This window comes from Dromaius novaehollandiae, chromosome 1 (genome assembly GCF_036370855.1).
Source record: "Dromaius novaehollandiae isolate bDroNov1 chromosome 1, bDroNov1.hap1, whole genome shotgun sequence".
NCBI lineage: Eukaryota > Metazoa > Chordata > Aves > Casuariiformes > Dromaiidae > Dromaius > Dromaius novaehollandiae.
In genome coordinates, this window is record NC_088098.1 from 187243263 (window position 1) to 187260806 (window position 17544).

Here is a 17544-nt window from a genome sequence, read left to right on the forward strand (position 1 = left end):
TCAGCTTGTAAACACTGTGTGTATCACAATTGTGAGGATAAATAAAGGTGGTGCATGGGGCTTCTTTACCATAGTGCTCTTCATGTTCAAAGCACTTTACAAGTATGAATTCATTTCTCTTGACAGCATACTTTAGAGGGCCAGTATCCCAAACTCACTGAATAACTGAGGAGATGGGGGTATGGAAACAAATGACTTGACCAATGTCCCAAAAGAATTTAGGACCAGAGGGGAGGCTTACAAGAAGATATTTCCACCTGTCATTCCAGCCTTCAGCTGACCTCACCATCCTGGCCAGTGTTCACATGAGTATGAAGAGTGGAGTATGAATATCAGTCTGTTATGCACAGCATGACCCACGTGAGGGTTACAGAGGCACATTGACATCAGTGCTGTGATACTGTCCCTGAAAGAGCAGTTAGTCTGAATAGATGGTGATCGGTGTGTCCCTCAAGAAATTTTACCATCTGAAAAAACCTAGAGGTTTTCATTACTGATTTTCACACTGCTGACTTCACTCAGCTTCTGGGCAGAATACAGTGCTGAGATAACCCCACATCTCCTTCCAAACACTTCACTGTCCCTAAAACAGACAAAATATCATTTTTACTCCCCATCCACTTAGCCAGGTCAGCAGCTGATTCAAAATCACTGAAATATGCAAGAACCTTTGTAGTGACTCAGTAGGATTTGCATCAAGGCATAGCAGCCTCGAGGAGAATAATCGATGAATGTGTAGTTGTACCAGCCTGTACTGACATGAACAAAGGCAGGAGTTTTAGAGGCATGAATGCGCTTGAGGTGGTAAAGAGTGCAAGGGGATTTCTTTGGTTTTATCAAAATAAAGTTTTATTATTTTAACACATAAAAAGAGAGGAAGAGAGAAGGTGCTCCAATTCGGAGAAGTGTTTTACTTGTGCTAAAAGAACAGATCGTTTTGATTGCAGGCACTTTAACAGGTTCTTCTAAGCCCAAGGACAAAAGAAAGAAAGGGCTGAGTTTTACTGTAGGTAGGTGTCCCCATTCCTCCCAAGGAAGGAGAACAAGACAGTGTCTGCAGTGTTCTTCCCACAAGGCCTTTGTGGACAGCAGTTCAGACCTCCCTCTCTCCCTGTTTGAGACTCACGCCAGACTGTGACCTCTTGCAGTTCAACAGGGCCCTGTTTCCGAAACTGGAGAATGTTGTCAGGTGGGGATTGGAAGGTCGCCCCCAGAACCCGATAATCTCTGAAAAGAAGGAGGAACGGCTCCATAGTCTGGTGCAAGCTGTGTAAGTAGGATGGGGGACATACCTTAGGTCCCAATTAATATTTGATTACTTGTGTAGTGAAACAGCTTCACCTGGAGAAACTGAAAAGTCAATAGCTGTGGACAAAGCACTCGGCTGGGAAGTTGATTCAAACCCTTCTCCTAGAGCAGGGGTTATTTGTCTCTCGGCAGAGAGGGGAAAACACTCAGCATTATTTCTGCCTTTGTAGTTTTGTGAATGACATCTAAGTCCTTTTGAGAGTCTAACTCAAAAATCAGTGTGGCCGATACAAAAAATTCTGCAGTGAACTGTTGCAGCATTTCCAATTCAATGTATGTGTCCACATATGTGCACTTGCAGCTGATGAAGGTCACTAAATTTGGCCCAAATACACTAGTATTTGAAGTCACAGTTTTTAGCAAATAAATGATTTGCCAAAAGAACTTTATCCAACTTTAGGGAAAATACTGCATAGAAAAATTAAGAAAAGGCAAAGGTACACTGCTGAGTTCTCAGTAGTTCTGGATTAGGCAGGCTTTGTCTTCTAATCAGTGCTTTACTTTGCTTGTTTCTATTAACTCAGTTTCCACGCAGCTCTCAGACTTTAAAACATTCATCTAAGGTCTGTTTTAGTGGCCCCCAGTCTCAGTCCTTCCAGAGTTCAGATCACCCATTGTAAACAGTTGTCCTTCCTAAAAATTGCTCCAGCTAGGTAGCACCCTTAAACTCCCATCTGATGGCAGGCCAGGCACAAACATCCTATGATAAAATATTTTCCTTTCTCCTTTAAGGATATTTTCCTGCTTTCCTTTGTAGGATACTTGAACTCGAAAAGATGAGAATGCTCCCTGGGGAGTTACCATGGTAACCTGTGATGTTTCTGTGTTGTCTGAGATTAAAAAAAAAGCAAGGGAGAAATTACAGAGAAGTTTATCATCTTTGCATAACACTGAAGCTGAACTGCACCTCCAACTTCCTAAGACAATAACAGTCACCTTGGGGCTGATACCAGGTTGGTAATTTTCACTGGAAAAGAAATTAACTGCTCTACTTATTATTTGAGAATCCTGATTAGAAAAAAAATTATTCTACATCTTAAAGATGTAGCAAATAAGAAAGAAAATGAGATCATTAGAAATGTAAACATGTGGAAGTGGGAATAACTGCTATAAATAATATCTAAACTTGCAATGCATGGATGCCCTGCATATTCTATTTTCTCCTTAATAGGGTTCAGCGATATTCTCCTTCTAAACATACAGTCAAAGGAAAACTCCACAACCATGTTCTCTTTGGAAAGTAACTTCAGGTCTCACAGTGGACACATGGAGGTTATTTTTGAGCATCAGAATCAGTCCAGCAGCAAACATAATTTGAATATTCGGAATAAAAATAAAAATTGTTTTAAAAGAATGTGATAGAAGAACAATCTATTTAAACTGCTCTCAGTTATGAGCATCAAAGATAGAGGGAAGGCTGAGTTCGGGAAAGGGCTTGAGAGCTGAGCTACGGAAAGGTCATTTCCATGAAAAATAACCCAAATGCGTGCTGCTGGGAAAAATCAAAGACAATCTTTGGAGGCCAGCAAAAAAAGAGCAAAAAATGAGTTGTGGGAAGGTGGCATCTGCAAGCATCCAACTCTCCGCCAAGGGAGGCTTGCCGCCCTTGCCCCTGCCCTGCTGCATGGTGGCTGCCGGTCGTGTCACAGTCTGGTGCCTTTGTCCCTTGTTACACACCGCGCGTGCGAGCTGGTGCTGCTGGGCCAGGTGGGAACCAGCCTGGAGGAGGAGAAGCTGGGGCACTCTTGAGCCTCTTGCCTCAAATCGAAAAAGCAGCTAGAAACAGGGCTGTTTGGCAAGAGTGCAGGGAAAGGGAGCAGGACTGACTTCTGAGCGGGTGAGCATGTGTCAGTGCTTCATTTACTAGGGCTAAATTAGCTGGCTCAGCCTGATCTTGTGCAGCTTCCCTCAAGAAAACTGTCCTCCCTGCCCATCTCAGTTCCCCAGCCTTTTATGGGATTATTTAGCTCAGAGATACATGAAAATGATAACAGAGGCTGAGAGAACTTGAAACGCCACTGTGAAACATGGGTCAGTATCTCTACTGCAGTGCAAAAGAGCTGACAGAGATGCTGTCAAGTTTATTTGTCCCCAAGATAATGTCCTTCAATGCCGAATATATTAAATGTTTCTGTTTATCCTGAAAACATGCCATATAAACACTTTAAATATAAGCTATTTTAACAACTCTAGCTGCCTACCCAAGCTGCTCAGTGGCAGGTGCGTCTTGGCTCACAGTACCCCTTATTTTCCATTTCTTATCTGGATAGTTAGAGGGATCTGGGGTCAGTCTCTCCTGTGGCTGACTTACCACTCAGCCCTCGGGCTGATGGTGCAAACATTTGATGAAAACCTGGGCCTGCACAGCCATGGGAGCCATGGCAGGGAGTATTTTGGGAGACATGCTCGCCACCCCTCTTCCCGCAGAGGGGTGCAGAGCGCCCTGCGGATGAGTGGGGACACCGGGCAAGTTGGAATGGCTGTGGAGGAGCATAAGAGGGAACAATGCATGGCTCAAAGCACGACACAAGCGGAAACAATGAACTTTGAAATTGGAAGGTTGTGGTATGCCTTTTAGCAGAGTAATATAATGAAAGTACTAGTTTAATGTGAGACAAAACATACGGTGATGCAGAAGGCAACCCTGAAAGCCAGACTGAGACCCTATCACAACAAAATCATGTATTATTGCAACAAACCTATATTGCAACTTCCCCAAAAACTCACTCTTGCATTAAGAGATTTTGGATTTAAAATAAGACCAATAATTGTCTGAATTTTTGGACAAGCTTGGGAAGGAGGAAAAGGAAGTAGCTATGTGATGCTGGCTTTCAGGAACCAGAAGGAGCCAGGAGAAACAGCACAGCAGGACGCAGTATGGTAGAGAGTGCAGAGGAATGGTGAAGAGCAGTGAGGGAGACTCTGTGGAAAAGAGATACCATGGCAGGACAGAGGTGCTGGTAGATGGTGTCATGAAAGTGTTGGAAGATATGGCGAGTTGGTGAATTATATTTCCCAGTGCCAGGAGCACACCTAACACTCTATGGAGAGATATGGAGATAAAGTTTATGAAGGTAAAAATCTCCACAGCAGCTGAACAGGCAGAACTGGGTTTCACAAGGGACTGCAAGGCAGCTGGAGGAATTCAAGGAGGAAGAGGGTAAATCCAGGTGAAATTTGGCAGCCAACCTCTTTTTTGTAGTTAGAAAAAGGCACATTGTAGAGATTTAGGTTAAAAAAATATACACGCAAAATTCAAACAAGTTTATTACAAAAGAAGTGCAGCCTCATCTCATTTTGAAAATTGCATGCATTTTATTTTTACAAGAATGCATATTTTATTTTGATAAGAACTGCAGAAAATAAGATTTACTTTCTTTGGCACAGAACTTATTTTTGTATTTTCCGTTCATGAAAATAGTCTGAAATCCTACATTTGTCCAGGTTTAGTTATGAATAGAAGATGATTTGGGCAGCAGCATTCTGGACAGAACGAACAAAGGAAGGGTACTGAGCAGATGAGCCTGAGTTTTCTGTGACTGAAATGAGAAGTGGGGTGGGTTTTAAAGAGAGAGTTTTTCTGGTGATGTGAAAAAGAGGCAGAAGGCCTGTAGAAAAGTGATGAGATTGCTATTGCAAGTCTAGAATGAGAGAAAAGTAATGGAGCTATCAAAGGATATAAAGAAAAGAGGCATTGGGGAGAAATGAGAAGGAAGGGTGGAGAATTATGTATGGAACATGCTGATGGGAACTTGTGAGAAGAACATGTGAAGAGCAACAGAGCTCTCCCAGTCCGCATGGCCCACTGCTATGGTTTAGATTTTTAATTATCTGTGCATACTGTATCATTCTGTCTTCCTCCTATTCACGGTTCTGTTGATTTTAAGAATAAAAAACACAACTGCCATCATATTTTTGTGGCTCCTGTTAGCAACAGTTACTGAACATCCAGCAGTAAAAGCTGCTCTTAAGGACAGTTTCAAAGGCAATGGCATTTTTTTCATCCTTTCAAAACGTCTTACTAGGCATCTTTGAAAACTTGGCTCCAGACCCATAATTTCTTTTAATTAATCAATTTATTTATTCTCTATCCTTGGAGATGTTCAAAAGCCGTCTGGACACAGTCCTGGGCAACCTGCTCTGGGTGACCCTGCTTGAGCAGGGGGAGTGGACTACGTGATATCCAGAGGTCCCTTCCAATCTCAATCATCTTGTGATTCTGGGATTCATTTACCTGTTGGTCAGCAGGGAATGGACAATTCTGAGGTGCTCCTGCATCTTAGCTCTTTACATGTCTGTAAAAATGAGGTAGAAAAGTAAAAGGAGAGTCAAGATTTTTACATCAAAGCTCATGGTGTTGCCATAATGCTGGTATATTTACTACTGGCAGTTTTCTCAGATTCTACGATGTGCTACGTTTCTGGTGTATTCCCTACCTTGCGGTGCCAAGGGGGCAACACAGTTGACTGTGGGAACTGATTTATTTGCTAGTTTCTGTCATCTAATGTATTTTAATTTTGACCTTGAATTCTATCAGTAATTCTGTGCATTTGTATTCTCTCTTCTGTCAGTCCTGATAAAGCTTCTCCAAAAGCCCTGGGTCATCTACCGCTGGAGAGTGGCCTCTCGTGGAAGTCCTGGAAAAAGTCTTTTCACACAGACTCACGCAAGTCTTTCACTAAAGAAAGCTCATGTCTGCTTGTGATCTGATGAACCACAGCATGCCATGTGCAAAGACTGACATAGATTGTATCACTCCACGAGTGAAACTGAGTGATGAGACATTTATCTTTATTGATGGTAAATGGGTGAATGAAATCTACCATCAGCCACCCTTTGCTTCCCACGAGAAACACTTTAGCAAGAAGACACATAATGAATGGAGCATCTGGGAGGAGAACAGAGCACTCTGGGAAGAAAACAAAGTTCTCCGGATTGAAAACAGCATGCTCCGGGAAGAAAACAGGGCGCTTCAATGCCTCCAGGCACAGAATAAAACTGTCAAGGTCATTTATGATGACACCATTCAGCAGGGCCTCCAGAAGGAGAAGAATTCATTCCCAGTCTTCCCAGAGAGCAGCATAGGCTTTCAGGTCAACCAAGACAAAGCTCTTCAGATTGTTCGGGAAAAGAATAGAGCTTTAGAGATCTTCCAGCAGGAGAATAAAGCTTTCCCCATCATCTGGAAAAACAAAAAAGCCATTGCAGTCCATGAAGAGAGCAAAGATGCAAGCTCAGTTCTTCAGAAAGACACTCAAACTGTCACAGATTCAGAAGGTAACCCTGGCCCTGCTCCGCAGCAGGAACACGAAGCGGGGAGCTCCACTCCGACCCAGAATGAGAAGAAGAGCACCCTAGCTGTGCAGGGTGAATATGCAATTGGCCAGGCCATCCAGAACTTATACCAAGCCCTCCAGATCTTCCTGAAAGAGGACTATATTCTCCCTGGAGAGAAAAAGGACATTCAGATTCTCCAGGAGGAGAACAAAGTCTTCCAAGAAGAGAACAACAAATTGAAGCTGCAGTTGAATGCCGTGAAAAACACTGTGTCAGACATTACGGCCCAAATGGAAATGTTGCAAAAAGAGCTCAATGCCATCACTTCCCCAGGGTATGAAGAAGCAGGACAGATACTGGAAAGTGAGTATCAGCTTGGAGAGATGTGAAGCTTGGAGCTAAACCTGCTGGTTCAATTTCCTGTAAAGCATTTCTCCTTGTTTCAGAGAACTCAATAAAATCCCAGTGCAGTCTTAACAAAAAAAACAGCTGGCAAACACTGTGTTATTCTGAAACTTTCTTATACCACTTGGATGCATTTCTCCTCCTGATAATATAGGAGTGGGTCACTGTCATGAATTTGCTTAGTGCCAGGAAAACATGCTTTTCAGCATTTTTTTTAAAGTTTCTAATAATAAGGCTACATTTAGAACATATAATTCATGCTTTTCTCACTTAAGCTGAGGTACCTTGGAATGGCCATACTTATCATAGGGATAGGCACTTCCTGAAAACAAGGATTCCAACTGGAAGCTGAGTTCAGATCCTTGGTGGTCCCTTTCTTTTGGTTGGCCAAGCTCTGTGGCTGAACTATGTCTTCTGTGATGCACCAGCCTTGCTTTTCTTATACAGTCAAAGCAGTGAGTCATGGAAAATGTAGTTGCACGGAGGAGACAGGCCTGTGAAAGAGAACGGGACACAAAAAAACCCCCTACTTGTCCTGTGAGGCACTGTATACTAGCACAATTGTAGTGAAATATTTCCAGTTAAGGAGTTTTCTATGAAAACTTCCCATAGTTTTTTTCAGAATGGAAATACTAAGTGCTCTGTTGAAACCAACTAAGGCATTTACTTACTGCAGGTCTTGAGGATACTCTTCTCAACTACAATTGGCCCCCTACTCTATTCTTGTTGCTTCCTTTTCCTGCTCCCACATTCCCACTTAACTCATTGTGTCTTTCTCTTGTTTAAAAATCTTCCTCAGAAAAGAATCCATCTCTTGCTTCAGAGTATGACAGTACCATAAAATAAATATCACTGCCCAGAAATCACGTCCCCTTCTGCCTTGGTTATTTGTAAATTACCCACATTATTTTGTACCTTAATTGGGTTAAACTCTTCTCAAATGGCCTTGTTTTTGGTACACTTGAATAATCTTGCTGATTTCAAGTGAGATTATTATTTGCTAATAAATTGGACTTCCAAAATGACTGCTCAGTGTCTTATTTATAGCTCACTGCTAAAAGGAAAATGCCTAATGACTGTAGTGGTCTTTTTGGACCAGCTTATCTCTGTGGCCAGAAGCTGGCTTGTCTTTGCATCAAATCATGTGTAGTTATGGAGCTAATAACACTCTAGCCTGGAAAAGAACTGCTATTTTTAGTCGTACCACAAATGCAAGGGAAATGGTAATGGCCTACCCCTGTGCAGCAGAAGCCCATGGAAGTTTTGAGAGTCTGAACTGTCTTTCTGAAAACAAGAGGGTTAGTGACATCCTGGCCAAATTTCCTGCCTCTCCATAGCCACCTGAATGTTATCAAGGATAGTAAAAGAACAAGATGGGGGCAAAATCTCAGGAACATGTAGATGCTACTGTTATTTCTGTGGCATCTCCTAAAACAAGTAAGGCAGCACTGTCTGGTGTCTTTTGCATTTTTTGAAGGTCTCTAGGATGTTGAGATCATTGCTTTTTTGCCTGCTGTGTGGGTGAGTGAGGAGAGCAAGTCCCAACGGTTTTTGTTATCTGTTGGTGATAAAGGATATCTTGTCTCCTGATTCTTTCTCCTCATGAGAACCTTGACTGCCAATATCTCCTCTTCCCAAAGGACATGCATAAACTAAGGAAGGTCTCTTATGCCTGCTCTTTCCATCTTCATCCTATTCCTCAGGGTGCTCCACTGACATGGAGACTGGCTTGCAGGCTATTTCTAAGGAGTAAACATCCAGGACCTTAGCCAGACATCAGGATCATCCTCAGGCCTTGGGTCAGTTTTATTCAGTCATCTTCCATTGGACATGGACACTTGAAAGCAGGACCACACATACCACAGTAACTTATTACCAGATGCACAGGAAGGGGCTGGGATGAGCATGCTACAAGACTAAGCAATAATGCTCGTACCAGCCCTGCTCAGTCACGCAGTGGGTCCTGTCAGCCAGACAGTTACTGGGCAGGTGGAGAAGTGCCTCCTCTGTTCCTTGGTCTTGCTGCTTCCTCTCTTAGAATTTTTACATCTTGTCCTTGCAGAGCCTTTTTCTCTGAATGTTTGATGATTTCACTTCTTTGTCTCAAATTGTTGCTCACTGACATCAACTCAGCAGTCACATTTCTGTGCCCTTTCTTCAGTTTTACTTTTTCATCTTACACAGCTTAGAAGTTGACATGCTGTCTTGCTTACAGACTAAAAGATGGGACAGCTACAACTCATCATTATCTTCTCTCGGTAGAACAGGCCCATTAACTGAAGGCTCACAGCATAAGGCCCTGCCTTCGGGATACAGGCCCAGAAATAATGAAGGCAGGTCACAGTTATGCCCACAGCTGTGTCGCGCTCACGTGGGAGGAGAAAGGAAAGAGGTGTCCCACTCCATGGGGTTGCTTAGGCTGTGAGGAACGCTATTTCTAGGGACAAGGGCCTGTTTCTCATAGATAAATTGTCATTTGCAGCTGTAGCCTGGGAAGGGAAGAAGATGAACACAAGAGGATTACAGTGAGAAAAGTTGGTCCCAGCACTCAATTGACAGACACCACATGGGCAAGCATGGGACTCCGGATGGTGCAGCCCAGGGAAGAAGGGCTTGCTCTGGGGTGCTCCTCAAGAGTTAATGAACCCTGGGGTGCACCACAGCTGGAGCCACCACACTGTGGGGTTGCTGAAGCTTGGGTGTGCCACCCTCTAATGACCACATGATTGACAAGTCCAGACAAAGGAGAAGTGACTCGGCAGACCCACACCATAAACATTTCCGTGCTGTGGAACCCTGGAGAACGACCTGTTAATGGGCGTGTTGTTACCCACCCAGCAGTGCTGTGGGCTGAGCACTGAGTTACCTGTTGATATGAACACTGTTAGGGCTAGAGACACACAGCTTTTGTACAACTGTGGGCTGGCATTGTTTTGACTGGCTACAAACATACCTTGGATCCATGGTCAGCTGGCCTGCAGACTTGAGGACCCACCCATCAGTGGGGACGCCCCTGATATCAATGGCATGGTGAGGAGAAACCAGGGAAAACTATACCAGAAGGGTGGCCCATAAAGGATGAGAACAGTCACTGTTCTGTGCACCCGCTGCTTGAGAATCCGGGGAAAACTATACCGGAGGGGTGGCCCTCAAGGAAAAAAGGAGGATCCCTCATCCCAGGCATCACAGTGGGTCACAGGAGTGAATGGATCAGACAGCAGGTCCACATCATCTGCACAGAGCAGTGAGGTCCCTCCTAGTTTCTCAAATTGTCAAACAATGCAGGTTTTCAGATACTCCATAGCAAGCAAGTAGCCTGCCAAAAGTGGTATTTTGGTGGCTCCTCCATAACTTAAGTTGGTACTTGGCTGCATATCTGCTTAGAGTCTCAAGGGACATGCCAGTTTGAAGTGACCTGCTGACACAGGAGACAGACAGCCTATTGATATGCTGATGTTTGAAAAATGTATCAGATTTCAACTGGTGTGGCCAGTGTGTCTGGAAATGCATTTTTCTCTCTGTGTTGGACACCCCTGCTACAGAGCAATTTGTCATAATCTTTCAGACTGAATACTGGAATCTTTGGGTAATCTAACAAGACAGCCGCAAGGAGATTTCTGCAGTGTAATTGTAGGGAGCATCACTGTAAAGCAAAGGAAAGGTTACAGTGAGGTTTACCTCTTGCAACAGGACCCAAGAAACATCTTGTCACTATAGCTTATAGGTCTCTAAGTCATTTGGCACCAAATTACTTAAAGGACGAATTATCTTTCACCTTGTATTTCACTCAGACAACACCAGGCCAAATACAAGTAATGGCTGTTTATTTCAGAAGCTTAAAGTGTGGAGTATTTTCTTCTGCTTTCAGGGCTTCAAGACGTTGAGGCAAATCTCTCATGGTTAAAGGTAAAGAGTTAGCTCTCAGGAGTGCAGGGGGAGGAGTGCTGAGTGCATCAGAACGAGGAGAAAAGAAGAGGGACTGGGAGAACGACCATTAATAAAAGGATGTGCAGTCAGTAAGCTGCTCCCGCTTAATGACAGGATTATAAATAAATGTAGCTAAATACCTCAGTCCCATGGTGGGAACATGTTTATGCTTCTGTGCCTTCAGACACTCTTTTTCTTCTAGCTGTCTCGCTTACTGTGTTTAGATGTAATATTTGTCAAAACATTCAGGAGGGGGCTTATGAAGATGCTGTTGCAGAGCTGCAGAGAGTAGTAGTGATAGTGTCAGGAGCTTTGGTCATGTTTCCATATTTTAACAAAGTGATTTGTGTCCTGTTTAAAGAAATAAACTGCTCCTTTGCCAGTAGCATGGACACTAACACCTACTGTATCCCCGGGGGTACATAGGGAGGAAAGAAATGTGGGTGTGCATCTCTCTGCCAGGAGTCCAGGAGTGTTCATCTCACCTAACCTTAGGTGCCCAGGGCTAGACATCCAGATCTGCACTAGTCACCCAAGGCTTCTAGTCAGTAGGGAGAAACAGGCACCTTCAAGCTGTGATTTATCTGACCTGTCTTCGGATAGGAACTGAGTCACCAGCTGGAGGTTCCTGTTTATTACCTATATAATTACTGTCAAGGTAGTTAGCTACAAAACAGGCATTTGGTTTGGAGCCATGTGAGTGAGAAGGGATATATCCTGCACTCCAAGTGATGAACTCGCGATGGTCCTGGCAGAAGAGGCATGTCACCAGGTTACGAGGGAAGCATGGGGAAATCTCATGAGCTCAGGAGCTTGTGCTGCAAGCCTCAGACTGTGGGTTCGCTTTATGCGAGATGCCATTCAGCAGCTGACTCAGATCTCTCCATCGTGAGGGAAAATTATTACTTTGTGAATAAAACTGAGTTATTCTGGGCAGAGCTTAACTCACAGGAACACTTGTGGAGAAAGTTAGGAAAAATACTCAGGGGAAAATGTTACTTCTCCTGAATCCTAATGATGTTCCTGGAGAAATTTGGTTTTCTGAGCTCTTTGCCCCTTGATCACTGCTTTGGATCTGTGAACTTCCTGATTATAACAAGTCTACATCTGGTACACATTGTTAGCATCTTCCATAGAGAGATTGAAGTGACTCATGCTTTAAAGGTTGCCCGAGTCTGCCATGTACTGAGATAACAGTGATTGTGCTGGGCAGTAATTCTGTTTGATGCCTAATCTTGTGGAGAACCATGTGAAAAGCAAACGCTCAAATACTAGATGTAACAAATCTCTAATCTTCTCATGTTTGGTTACAGACTGGACAAAGCTGAGGGCTACTATGGAGGATCATTTCTTGATGATGGGAGAAAAGCAGATGCTCATGAGTATAGCTCAGTCTGTTATCCAAAGTTGAGAGCATGGATGGTGATACTTGGCTGAACCACCTGCAAAGTGTCACAGGACTGTATCTGAACAGTCCTAAGTGGTGTCCATTTTCTGCTTTGCTCCATGCTCCCAGCTAATGGCATCAGCTACTTCTTGTCCTCAGTGGTGCCATCACAGCATCCTACACGTCTCTGTCCTGTCTCCCCTCTCTGAGTGGGTGTTGGTGAGGAGGGCTGGGCCAGCTCTTGCAGCCTATGTATATCATGAATGGTGGAAAAATGTGGCAGTAGGTATTGGCAGGAACAACTCATTAAGATAAGATTAAGGCAGGTTTGGGAAAAATAGGGCAAGCTTCATTTTTTGTCATTTTAGTGGTGCCTAGGGTGTTCACTGATTTGCAAGTTCCTGGAAACTGATAACTATTCTGTTTTGAAATGGACAGATGTCATACTTATGCTGCATGATTTACCTTTTGCAGAGAGAGACAAATTCTCTGTTTCTCTCTCTCCTTATTGTTGCTGATTAGCACTTATTTTTACACTACTCATTTGTCAGTACTATATTTGGAAAGCTGAATTTTTGGCAAGGTCACCATCAGCCTCTTGCTTCCCTTAAATTGGATTATTGCCTGTAGCTGGGCTCCGTGCAAATGCTGACTTTCCTGTTCTCATTTCTTGTTAGGTAGTCTAATACAATTGGTTTTGTACTATCTTCATATAGCACCCAGATTATCCTTTTGCACTTGTCTCAGCAACCCCTCCCTAAAGAGCAGTTTAGCAATTTGTTCGGTGTTTTGAGGTTTCTCTCTGATCCCTGGCTTGCTCCTGTTCCCATTGAAGGCAGAGTTTGCAGAGTTCTGCTTGTGATTTGATGAAGCTGAGGATGTGCTTCATAGCTGTGGCACAGGTGAAAACCTACCTGCTCTGTCATGATGCTGGCTGTCCGGGTTCTCAACAGCCTGTGTCTAATCTTCCCAATGTAGGTCCCAATTCAGCTCAGAATTAGCCATGAGAGTACTTTTAAATGCACGATATGGTGGAACTCATTCACTTAACCTTTAGGCTGAATCAGGGCAAAAATCCTTGATTGTCTTTCTTTTGACCTTCAAATTTGGAAGCGTACTTCTTACAGTGTTCATGCAGCCTCCACTATCTGGTGAGAGGCAAAAAATGAGGCTCAGCAATTCTGCGCTATAAGCTGTGTGAAGAAATTGTTACCTACAGAGGCCGTTCACTGGTTTTAAAGCAGACAGCTGTCTATCTGATAGGGAGCACACTACTGCATTTTCCAAAGCCCAGATTCATCCTGCCTAAGTGGAGGCACTTAAATGAGAGCACTAATTTAGGCACACAGCCACCTGAGGCTGCTTCTGCTACTGATGGAGAGAGACAGGCTTCCCAGAGAGCAATTCAGATCTTCGAGGGGATGAATCACTCTCCAGGGGTGCCTGTCTTCTTCCACTGACTGCAGAGAGAGCCTGGAGCAGCTAAGATTAGGTGGGAAGAGTCTGAGCCTGAGCGATGGTCACATCCGTTAATGTATTTATCCAGGCAACACCCCATGGAAGAGGGAAAGTGCCAGGTTTGCGGTACAGAAGCAAAGTGAGGTGGTGGTGGGGTGATAAGTCACTTGACTGAGGTTACTTAGTTCACTCTTGTTGGAGTCAAGCAGCAAACACTTGTTTCCTGAGTCCGAAATCAGCTCCCCAGCCCCTCGATGAACCAGGCTGCCCCTGGCCAATTCTTGCACCAGCCGCTCTGAAAGCGATGTGGTACCGCAAATCCGTGGGGGTGAGATCCGAACCTGATCCTGGCTGTTCACCACCATTCACGTAGCCTTGGCTGCTGTGAGCTTACAGTTTAACCACCGAGTGGTTTTTCATCATTGAGTCTATTAGTTTGATCCTGCGGTCCTGAAAGCCAGCGGCAAAACTCTAGCTGAGCTGAGCATGAACACGATGGAGGATTGGATTTGTACTGCACAAATAGCACAACCAAATTTCATCGAACTCATTGTAAATATGTTCACTTTAACTTTTCAGCCTTTCTGTGCCGCCGGGTTAATAGGCTTTGTTGTTGTTTTGCACATGTAAGGTAAACTCTCTGAACTTTCCATTTTTAGAAAAGTATAATTGACAGAAATGTTTTCTAAATGCAAATTGAACATCTCTTTCTTTTGATCTTGGGCTATGCCAAAGCTCTAACATACATCTTTGATCTTATGGCGGTGTCTGGAGAAATTATGAGATTCTAATATGGAATAATAGATTCTCATCAAGACTTCTAGCTTTAGGAAATTGTTTAATCTCCATTCTCAGTGGCTGTTTCTTTGATGCAGCTGTGACTGAAGGGTCCCAAGTGCTGGGGAAAACAGCTCACCAGCTCAGAACAAAGCTGATTATGTAAATTGTGCATTAAGATTCAGCTTCGATTTAATTTTATTCTGTAAATAAATATCCCATTAACATCCATCTGTTAAAAGTCAGGTAAAACATTTTCAAAACCTCCATTGTTGTGGCAGATGTGATTGTACCATAAATAGTGATGGGGTGGTGGCATGAGGGTGCCAAAGTACAAAGTGCGAAGCACATTTGAAGAAGCAAGGAAGGCTATGACATTTAATTACAACAGAGGGACCTTGCCTGATTGATTGAGACTTACAGTGTTTCCATTTGTGATCGTGCTGCTTGCATCATGCAAAAAACTCTTTCTCTGATCGCTGTCTCAGAGATCACTAATAATTATAGCTTGTGATTTCACTTAAAATCTAAAAACATTTCAGCTGATGAAGGTCAGCACTAAATTATGTCTAAGCCTTTTGCTTAATGGCTTTTTATTTCAACAGCTTACTTGTGGGTAGTCATCTTCCCTTGATCTAGCTGGTATTCAACTGCCAGCATTGTAAGAGATTATACAGATCAGGAATAGAATGATGAACCCTGTCAGGTTTTCTAAATTACTCTTGGAAGAGTAAGAAAAGGTTCAGGTGCTCTTAACCCATATCTATTTTTAACTATTTTAAATAATCAGAGACGTCATGAGCACTGTGAAAGAGCATTTGACAAAGAAGGAGGTCCAAGATTGGAGCAGATTTCGCTTATACTGGAAGTGCTGTGTGTCTGCATCAGCTGGAGATCAGAAACAAGTTCCTTATGTATTTTCTAACTTCATAAAGGAAGAATTATAGCAGTGCTAATTTAATTCCATGAACAGAATGGAAAATATATTTTCTGTGGGGCACACTGTAGGTAATGGTTAGAAGCAGTGCATTGCTGCATGCCCCAAAGAACAAGCAAGGGAGAAACTGCAATTCTTTAAGGTGCTATCAGACTCCGGTACAACCTGCCAGTGCTCTGCTATTCCATTTAAGCTCTTTGTTTATAGGAAATCTGCACCATATGTGCAAACCACTACTACTTGAAGGAAGCTAGCCGTAGGCATAAAATTGCATGCTTGTAAATACCTAATCATTAGTACAACAAAATGCCATATGCTGCACTAAAGTTTACAGTCTGATTCCCAGTAAAACCAGTGTACATTAATGCTACATTGAAACCTTTTAACCAGAGCAAATAAAAACAGAGTCTGGCAGCAAGTTTCAAGACTGGATTGTTTCTCAGTTTAAACATATTTGCAAATCCTAGGTGACTGAGTGGTTCTCCAGGTATCAAATATTACTGGTCATGTCTTCATTCCTGTCCAGTTTTCCAGAGAAAGTGTGAGGACATGGGGGCTCGTAGCTCCAACCGAAAAATCCTGTCCAATATTATGGGCTCTTCATGTGCATCAGCATGAAGCCACAAACTCTCTTTTAACAGTGCATCTTCCCTGCACCTTCACAGCTGCCTTTATGCTTTCTTCTTCACGTGGATTTCCAGGCGGTGTGGGTGTGGGGCAGAGAGTCCCGGGCCATGCGGCTTTGCTGATCTTCTGGTGGTCAGCATGCCTCCTGGGCCCAGTGAAACAGTGGCTGTACAGAAGATCCAGCTTGGCGGGATCCCCCACGGAGACGGGATGGAGCCTGAGTGGGGGCTCGGCTGGCAGCAAAGCAGTCGGAGTAGAAAAGGAAGGTTATCTCACCCCGGCAGCCCGAGCCCGAGCAGGCAGAGGGCAGAGTTGGAGCGCCGATGGAGTAAGAGTGACCTCTTCAGCAGACATGGTAGGAAGGGGCCCTGTGCTTTACTTTATTCTGCATTGCCCTCCCGGCCCATTGCTGGCTGAGGTGAGGGAGGCCAGTTTGTGTCTCTTCTTGAATATCGATCCACCGTTTCCCCCCACATCAATTGGTTCTTCTGTGACTGAACCTTTGGATTTGTCTTGAACAGCAATACCTTATACCTCACACGTCCTCTAATGCTTCCAGGTGGCAAAGACAGCAGCAGTTTGGGGAAGCTGGGCTGTAACAGTGGAAGGTGCTTTGAACATCGCCGCTGCAAGTAAAGCTGTGCTCAGCGGCTAAGGTTGGGTGTAGAGCTGGGTCCTTCCCAGGGAGGGAACATCTGGGACTGGATCCCTGAATAGTCTGAAAGACCCTGAGAGGTTTCTTGGCTCTCATACCATACGTGAAACACAGCATACAAATGCAACCCACCTCCAGAAGGGCAAACATCTCATTTACCCCATTATTCAGGCTGATCTGCTCTGGCAAGATGGGGGAAAGGAGCAAGGCAGTGAGTGACCCTGCTAGAGAACATCACCAGAGCCTGCAGTGGAGCATTAGGTTGCTCAAGGCTGCTGCAAAAAAGCACTGCTTTCTGGCACTGACACCAGCTATTCTGTAAGTGGAGAACCTCGGCTCCTCTTGGGAGTAAACACAACTACAGAATGGATGCAAACAGTCCATAGAGTCGTTCTTCCCCAGGCAAATAAACAGCCACAAATGAACAGCATGTGTTGCAAGATCTGTACTCTTTTACAACATATAATCAAGATTTCATTTGCTCTGGCTTTCACAAGATTCAGACAAAAAATGTAAATGAGTCTTACAAAAAATCCATGTGGCTCCTTTCCTGACAACCCTCCTCAAATTTGGTAAGCTCCTCTGCCCATGCTGTGACAGCATGGCTGTCCTTTTCCTCACTGCATTCCTAATCTGTCTTCAAAACCTTGCTCACTCCCATTTCCCAAGCCCCAAGAAACTTACCTAGGACAAGTTGTTATAGGTCATGTAACATGAAGTATATATGTTGCCAATGGGCCAGGTTCCTGGGGACACTTGCACCTGTGACTACTATTGCTTGTGTCT

General features: G+C 43.9%; 1 protein-coding gene across 1 annotated transcript; it reads left to right on the plus strand.

The window, feature by feature from the left end:
• The first annotated feature begins 5999 nt into the window (after nt 1–5999).
• On the plus strand, nt 6000–6974 carry CBY2 (chibby family member 2). The gene has a single exon (XM_026108358.2). The coding sequence runs from the start codon at nt 6000–6002 to the stop codon at nt 6972–6974; it is 975 nt and encodes a 324-aa protein (XP_025964143.2).
• Nucleotides 6975–17544: the final 10570 nt, after the last annotated feature.